This window comes from Elephantulus edwardii, unplaced genomic scaffold, assembly GCF_000299155.1.
Source record: "Elephantulus edwardii isolate Elephantulus edwardi_28Jun2011 unplaced genomic scaffold, EleEdw1.0 scaffold00141, whole genome shotgun sequence".
Lineage (NCBI taxonomy): Eukaryota > Metazoa > Chordata > Mammalia > Macroscelidea > Macroscelididae > Elephantulus > Elephantulus edwardii.
The window spans coordinates 6,936,220-6,944,621 of record NW_006399891.1 but is presented as its reverse complement, the minus strand read 5'-3'; the positions used below and the strand labels follow the sequence as shown (position 1 = coordinate 6,944,621).

Sequence of the window (8,402 nt, the reverse complement as noted above, 5' to 3'; positions counted from 1 at the left end):
CCAGGCCGGTCCCCCACCCCCTGCCGCTCTCCACACACAGGCAACTTGGCCCTGGATGTAAGCCACAAGGGGCTTTCTTTCCCTAGGATGTAGGGCAGGTGTCATTGAAAACAAGATAATGTTACACCTGTTCACGGTGGTTTTAAATAGTTTTACACAAAAGCTAAGGCACAGTTTATCCTATTTAATTTTGTTTTCCAGTGTGAAGACAACTTTGTTATTCTTTCTGAATGGAAAGGTAGCAGGTACTCGTGTAGAAATGAAAAGAACTAAAGATAATAATCATCCAAATGAAACTACATGATACCCTGAATGTACTTTAAAATATACTTTGAAATAGTTGAGTGGACTTGATGCAGCATATGAGTGAGACAGGTTAGCTCTGTGACACTAACTGTTGAAGCATAACTGGTTTATAGGTTATTGATACTATGCTCTGTTTTTGTGTAAGTTGGACCTTTCTGAAATTTCTCCTGTAGAGGTGACCACAATGAGCGTTTTAGGAAGCATTCTCCTTAGTTGTGTCGTATGTCAGACACAGATCAACAAGATCTAGAACCTTTGATTCTAACTGTGCTAAGTGATGATACCAGTTGATACCACCCTGTGGTCACCCCATCTGTTGTCAGGATGCTGCTGAGCCAAGGAACTCAGCTCTGAGTTGCTGGGCAGCAGGACTGGCTGTTGAGAATGTGGCCTCTGCAGCCAGGTTCCTGGGTTTGGGTGTCAGCTCTTCCGAGCCCTTTGACTCTGGGTAGGATTCCTAATCTTAGTGATAATAAATCACTTCATTAGAAAACAGCTCCCCCCTTATAGGGTTGTCTCCAGGGTTAAGTAGCTGTCAGCAAGCTGAGCTGCTATTGTCTCTGTCCATCTTAGTAACTAACTGCATTCTGTGGCTGCGCCTTCCCTAATTTCACCCCTTCACACGGTGGACATGTTAGGTTATGCCCAACTTTTTACCAGCTGGATTGTACTGTGTGTGACTTGGTGCACTTTGGTGGAGTCCAGCCTCTTGCTGGGGTTCTTTTCCCACATCTTGACCTTTGTGGAGGCAGATTATTTGGCTCTGTCTACCAAGTCTAGTTGGACCCTTTGATTTGTCCAGCTTCAGAGCCACAGGCCCCAGAGCCTGTGTGAGCGTGAAGCTGGCAGCTGCTGTCTTGTCCTTTCTGAGGACACATGCACCATTGTCAGCAGTCAGCACTGTGGTCCTCTCCCTAACTCAGGTTCCCAGGGGGGAGTTCACAGATACAACTCTCTGTCCACAGGGAAGGCTACAACAACCCCACCGTCTCAAGCGAGAACCTGATTGGCCTGAGCAGAGCCCGGCGCCCCCACAATGCCATCTTTGTCAACTTTGAAGAGGATGAGGTGCCCACGCAGCCACTGGAGGCTGCAGTCCAGACATGGAAGAGAATCTGCACCAACCCCATAGACAGGAAAGTGGAGGAAGACTTGAAGAAGGTGAGCCTGCCCTGCTGCCTCCGTAGCTACCTCCTCGTGTGTACCCACCCACCTGGTCGTAGTTTCTCTTAATTTTGATATTGGCCAGGGTGGCTCCCCCCCCCCCCCAAAAATCCCTGATTCCCTGGTGGCTGAATGTTTGGCCTCCATATATCCCATCTAAAAGCCCAATATAATCTCTAGAGTTCTTAAGGCTGAAAAGATTTAAAATTTTTTCTTTTTTTATTATTATTTGTGTATGTACGTATTGTCAAATCAGATCTGACTGGTTCGAGATTGTCCCTCTTTCTCCAGCAGAGCATTTGGTGGATTTGAACCATGCATCTAGGCTACCAGAGATTGTCCCTCTTTCTCCAGCAGAGCATTTGGTGGATTCGAACCATGCATCTAGGCCACCAGAGCTCACCAAGATTTAGAATTCTTAAGTGATCTCTTTACAGTGATGAAAAAATGAGTGTATTGTTTGTATGCTACTTAAACATGGTGCTCCAAACCTGGAAGTTCTTACTTACCCCTTGAGAGCAAGTTAAACGAAATACCTCCTGTGGGTCAGATTCTGATGTGTTCATCGAGCCAAGGCCGAAGCACTGGTGCTCTGTGCCACCATGGCTGGCGCACAGTCCTCTCCTTCTCTCCTGGCCTACATTCTCTGTGGGCACAAGGCGGGGTCCTCTGTCCACGTGAACAGCCAACTTCACAGTGAGGTCAATTGTTGACTAGCCTAAGACTCAGGACTTTTTCTTTTCTAAGTTTATTTACACACTGTTTCCTTGGAAGATTTTTATTTCTTAAAGACACTTGTTTAATTTCTAGCAGTCACTTCCAGGGGTTTGAGGAAAGAAAAGGAGATAGGGACAGCCATTATCTGTGCCTTCCCAAGTTGTCTGGGCAGCCTGTATCCCTAACCTGCTGCCTCCACGGGCCTGGGCCGTTTGCAGGCTTCCTCTGGGTCTCTGTCCAAGCTCAGGTTGCCCAAAATGGAATTCAAAAGCTCCCGTACTTTCCCCCTCAGACTTGCTCTGGGTCATGTCTCTGGGGTAATTCAGGACCTCAGGTTCCAGAGCTGTTCTTGACGCACGCTAAGCTTTCATCCATGATTAAGAGTGGAAGTCTGAGGGAGTGAGGACAGTAATTCTGGAATGCTTGTCCTTGTAGAAGTCTGGAGTTGGGGATTCAGCTCCAACTCTGGCAGCATAAGTCTAAGTGGAGTTGCATGATGAACCCAAAGGCCACATCTCAGATGGTTTAAATCCACCATGGGAAATCTCCTGTGTGATTTACAGCCCCAGAAACTGGAGGGTCAGCTAGGACTCAGTTTCAACTCTGTGGCAGTGAATTTGAGTTTTCTTGCCGCCTCCTTTCTGGAACCGCCCACTGGGCTTGATTGCTCATTGGGCCAGACCCTGCTGGGTGGGTGCATTGGAATCTGCTCAGGTTCACCTCAGTCTCTGCCTTCACCCCTTTCCAGCTGTTTGAAATCCGGCCTATCTGGTCCCGTAGTGCTGTCAAAGCCAACATCAGCATTCATCCTGACAAGTTGAAGGTGTTGTTGCCCTTCATGGCCTATTACATGGTGAGTATCAGCCTTTGGTGTCTGCAAAAGTGGCCCTCGATCCCTGAATGTCATCCTGGGGCCACCAGGTGATACTATGTCCTGGGATCCCTGCGGGAAAAGTCTCAGGAAGTGCATCTAGTCTCCTCAGTCCCATATCTGGCCATAGTTGGAGAATTTTAGAATCTCCCTAATGTTTAAGTAAAAGGATTGAGTATTTTTATAGTGTCCTTGTATTGGATTCCTAAGGACAGGGTGTTAGATTGAGCCTATCTGTACAGAATGTTCTTTATTCCACCCTGGAAAGTAGTAGCATAATTCTCTTGTTACCCCAAGGAAGAGCCTAGGCTCAGAGAGGTGGGATGTGGAGCCAAGGTCCTGCAGCCAGTCAGTAGCAGAGCCACTGCCTCAGCTGGGACAGGGGAGGTTCAGTGGGGGACAGATCCACTTTTGATTGAGAGTTGGGGTGTCATTACAGAGGTTCCCAGATATGCCTGTAGCAAAGGTAGCCTGCTTGCTGAGGTTTCCTTGGCTGAAGCATTCAGAAGGGTCACAAAAGACATGACTGTAAGGGCTGACAGGTAGTGGCGTCACAGCGGGTCATCCCTATAACATTGGTTATCTTGTTGGATTCTAGACCTTTTGGATTTGTGGTCCTGTTGAATTTCTGAGAGCTGGTTCTGTCTTTTTGCTTACCATTCAGGGGCTGAACACATTCTACACAGAGCTAATAGATAATAACAGCTTAATTATGCCAGGTGCTGTGGTAAAGGTGCTACATACATAATCTCAATTAAGCCTCACAAAAACAAGTGGAAAAAAGTATCATGAGGCTGGGAGAAGTCTACTGGCCTGTCCCATCTGACCTAGCCTGCATGTAGCAGAGCTGGGCATATTCCAGAGTCCTAGACCCAGTTTCTGGGGCTCTACTCCTTCATTCACCAAGGGAACTGGGGTTTGGTAGGTACTCGTAGAGATACTGCAAGACTCCTAACTTGGATCCTCACCTGCCACTCTCACCTTGTCTCTCTTCAGATAACAGGCCCCTGGAGAAGCTTGTGGATTCGGTATGGCTATGACCCCCGAAAAAACCCAGATGCTAAGATCTATCAAGTACTTGACTTCCGAATCCGTTGTGGAATGAAATACGGTAAAAATTACTACTGTTTGCCCTCTGCTTGTCTTTTACTCTTTTTATCTTTCCATTTCTAGCACTCTCTTTTGTGGTAGGAATATATTTGTATGGAGAGGATAATAAAAGCTTTTTTCTCTTGGTGAGTATCTTTTCAGTGCAAGCTTGGGTAGACTTAAGGTCTGAACGTTAGTCTTGGCTCTAGCCATGTTCCTGGGCATGTCACAGACCATCTCTGAGCATCGATCCATTTATTCAGCACTTGGTCTGGCTCATGTAAGATGTTTCATAAATGCCCAGTTCCTGGGACTGCAGTAGATCATTGTGCTCCAAGCAAGAGTACACAGCCCTGCAAAGTAAACAACAGAAAATATCAGCTACTCTGAACTTCCAGAATGTCACCACTTCTGATCCTGCTGCTAAATATCTGCTAGAGTGGGCTCTGCGCTCACCCTCACTTCACACGACTCCCTTGTCTGCAGGTTACACCCCCAGTGACATGCCTGTCAAGACAAAACGCAGCGCCTACAACTACAGCCTCCCTATCACTGTCAAAAAGACACGTAAGTGGCTCTGGCTCATTCAGAAGGTCTCCTGATGTGGAGGAGCGTTTGCCCTCACACTGATGCTAAGGAGGGTGGGACACAGCCAAGTGGAGAGGAGGGGTCTGAGAAATCACCCTAGAGCACTGCTGGGCAGCCTTTACAGACGGGAGGAGTGGAGTGGGCAGGATGAGGGTTGGGAGAACACCTCACTGTGTCTGCCCCTTTCAGAGCACTGTCCTTGTGTTCTTATAGCCACCCAGCTCACCATGCAGGACCTGAAGCAGGGCCTGGGCCCATCGGGATCAATCAATGCACGAAAATCAATCTCCAACAAGTATAAGCTCAAGGTAGGTGCGCCTGGAGGCCCAGGTGAGTTATTAATGCAACTCCCCTGCATCATTGAGAGTGAGAGAGGGAGGTGTTGCTGTTAGCACTCCCTCACTTAGGGCACCCATGACTTATAACCGGGAAGGTGAGCTGACAGGAGGCAGCTTTGTCCACCTTCAGAAACAGCCTCTGAAAACTTGGGGTGAAGAACACGCAGAGCAGTGGGTGTAGAGGGCCTTTTGTAGCAGTGAGTCATGGTTACCCGACATAGTTACCAGTAGCTGCATGTGCTGGCCCTTGGCATGCCTGTAGGGTGCCTGCTCCGGGAAGGTCAGAATCAGGCACCTGATGCGTATAGGGTGGGACCCTATGGCTGAACCCCAGCTGTGCTCTGGGGGTATGCGTTATGATGAACAGGAACCCAGGCCTGTCCTTGTGGGCTCACTTGATGTGATCACCAGCAGGAGGCAGCAGTTGTCGGGCCTTCCTGGGCTCAGGCAGCTGTGAGCCTCTTCACAGTCCTGGGGAGCAGCTCACAGGCAGAGCAGGTCTCCCTCCCTGGACGCCTGCCACTTATGCTGGGTGGTACAGAGTACAAATGCCACAAAGCAGGTGGAGGGAGGAAGGCAGAGATGGGACAGTGGAAGTGGACACAGCTGTCACCATAGTCATCAGTAATCCTAGGCCCTGGGCTTGGCCCTCAGTTTTCTAGACCTTTGCTCTTAACAGTGAGTGGTCATTACCCGAGTGTATAATCTGAATAGTTATTTCTACCTGTGCACTCTACCTCCAAGGGAAGGGAAAAACTCATTAAACTCTGCTTTTCTCTAAATAAAAAAGCATCAAGCAACTTGGAGACATAAGACGTCCAGCCAGAGTTTAGCAAGAAATAAAGAAGAGCAGATTCTATAGGAAGGCATGGAAAGTTGACCTGACATTCCATAATCTCGTGGATTGCATAGGCCCAGAGTGTTTGGCTTTGTCTGTCCCTCCGGGAGCCTCCAGGGGAGCTTATTTAATCATTGTCTTCCCATATGTTCACTGGCCTGGCCTGTAGCCCAAGGAGAGGGATAGACCTGCTGGGTTCTGAGAACCTGCCTGCTCCTTTGAGAGGCCCTGTGGGAGCCTGCAGATTAGGGACCTGCAACACCAGCAGCCCTGAGAGGAAAGTTCCCACTTACCTTCCTTCCCCACCTCTCTCTTCCCCAGGACTCTGTCTACATCTTCCGGGAGGGAGCTCTGCCGCCTTATCGACAGATGTTTTATCAGTTTTGTGATTTGAACGTGGAAGAGTACGTATCTCAGGGGCCCTGGGATGCCAGGGTGGGGAAAGTGGGACTGGGATTAGTGAGAAGAGTTTACCCACAGGTGTGGCTGCAGACCTCCTGAAGGGAGCTAGTCCATCATTAAGGGCCTTAGGTCCCAGCTTAATTCTTCACATCAGTGGAAGAGTCTACTTCAGAGTCCCTGAAAAAACCTTTAATCCACTTGTTCTTCAGAAATAACTGATTACTATCAAATCAGAACCAACTCAAAGCTGACCTTCTTATGGATTCTCAGAGCTGTAAATCACTTGGGAGAAGATTGCCCATCTTTCTCCCATGGAGCAGCTGATGAGTTTGAACCAACCAGCCTTTGAGTTAGCACCTTCTATCCACTAGGCCACCAGAACTTTCTCAGTTGTTCTTAGTGATGTTTAAAATGTTCAGTTGGGTAGATATGGGGCAAGAGGAACCTAGGATGGAGAGAGTGGACAAGATGGAGAATTGTGAAATGTGGCTTGGAAATCTGGTGAAAAGCTATGATCTCTCTCCCCAGGAAACTTCATGAGCTCACCCTCACTAAGGAAACTGCTTTACATACAGTTGAAGGGGGCCCAGGGACCACACCGGTCAGGGACTGCACAGGTCAGGGACCACATAGGTCGGGGACCACACAGGTTAGGGACCGGTGCTGGTGGGGAACAGCTTTAGTCTTCTCCCTTGTTACAGCCATCTCTGTAGATGGCTCTCCAAGGACTGTAGTCATCAGCACAACTGTACCACTGCAAGACCCTTTAACTGGCACCTACAGCAGAGACCTCATCCTGGAATTTTATGTCCTAACTTTTCTCCCTTACCCCCAGGTTACAGAAAATCATTCATCGCAATGATGGCGCAGAGAATATGTGCTCAGAACGGGATGGTTGGTGTCTCCCCAAGACCAGTGATGACCTGAGGAACGCCATGTCTGGCATGATCCGGCAGGCCCTGCGCTCCACGAGGCCTGGTGAGAGCTGCTCACTCAGGGTGAAGGGAGGCAGTTGCCTGGAGTCCCTAGGTACTGTATCTACTGTGGGAGCAAGTAGGGGTCCATAGACCTAGATATAGCACTCAAGGCGGAGGAAGGCCGTGGGAGCCAGGATCCCCCTGGGTTGCTAATGGGACTGCTTAGGATGGGAGCCAGACACGGAGAGCTGGGGCTGCATCCAGATTTCCACTGTGTGCCCAAGCACATCCCACATCATCTTCACAGGGGGGCATGTTCTACCTTTGTCTTCCTCACTAGGGCATAGTACAAATCTGTGGTCCATGTCTCCCTTCATTATGTAGTCCTGCACCTTCACAGCAATAAGCAGCAGTAGGGCAACAGATGGCTGCAGGGGAAGTGACTTATTTCTTGGCTGGAATTTCATAATGCTTGAAGGTTAAGAAAAAGGGGCTTCTGTCTCATGGTTGGGGCAGGAGACGCAGAGTTATCCACTCCTCAGGAGGTGCTATTCTTTGGAGAGGGACATGATGTTGGGAAGGGTGGAGGGCTGGCGAAGGAAAAGAAGACCCTCAACCAGGTGGATTGACACAGTGACTGCTGCAATGAGCTCTTATGTGTCAGGAAGTGTGAGGATGGCGCAGGACAGGACTGGGTTCAGATAGCTTGTTCGTAGGGTTGCTGTGAGTCACACTCGACTCTATGGCACCTAACAACAACAAGGTTCTTAGCCTTGGTTGAGTGATCCTCTCAGTGAGAATCTAATTAAGACTATAGGCCCTCTTCAAAGAAAAACTCTCTCACACACAGTGGTGTGCACACTCACAAGAGACTCATGCACCCTGACAACTACCCAAGGCTCCTATGGGGAGTGGTTTTCAACCTGTCTGCTCCAGAATCTCCCGAAGCAGCTCCTCAAGGGTTTGAACCCATTAAACATGCTCACAGGAGCCTTGGGAGAATGCTGAGATCTGACAAGGCAGGGTTCTCACCACTCATGTCTCTCTTCTGACCCCAGCTCTCTTCTCCGGCCCAGGCAAAGCTGATGAAGGGAAAGAGCAGCTGCCATATGAGTTTGCAGAAGATGAGGAGGATGATGAAGAGGAGGAAGAGGAGTTCAAGCCTTCAGATG

The 8,402-nt window shown here is 49.0% G+C and overlaps 1 protein-coding gene across 1 annotated transcript in view; it reads left to right on the top strand.

Annotated features, from left to right (window-relative positions):
• The window catches only part of GTF3C5 (general transcription factor IIIC, polypeptide 5, 63kDa), a 26,835-nt gene that overhangs the window by 8,868 nt on the left and 9,565 nt on the right, over positions 1-8,402 (top strand). The window contains exons 4-11 of the mRNA XM_006894433.1: positions 1,272-1,467; positions 2,936-3,040; positions 4,055-4,169; positions 4,634-4,714; positions 4,949-5,043; positions 6,233-6,315; positions 7,149-7,291; positions 8,289-8,391. Coding sequence (XP_006894495.1) covers positions 1,272-1,467; positions 2,936-3,040; positions 4,055-4,169; positions 4,634-4,714; positions 4,949-5,043; positions 6,233-6,315; positions 7,149-7,291; positions 8,289-8,391 — 921 coding nt within the window. The remainder of the gene's footprint in view (positions 1-1,271; positions 1,468-2,935; positions 3,041-4,054; positions 4,170-4,633; positions 4,715-4,948; positions 5,044-6,232; positions 6,316-7,148; positions 7,292-8,288; positions 8,392-8,402) is intronic.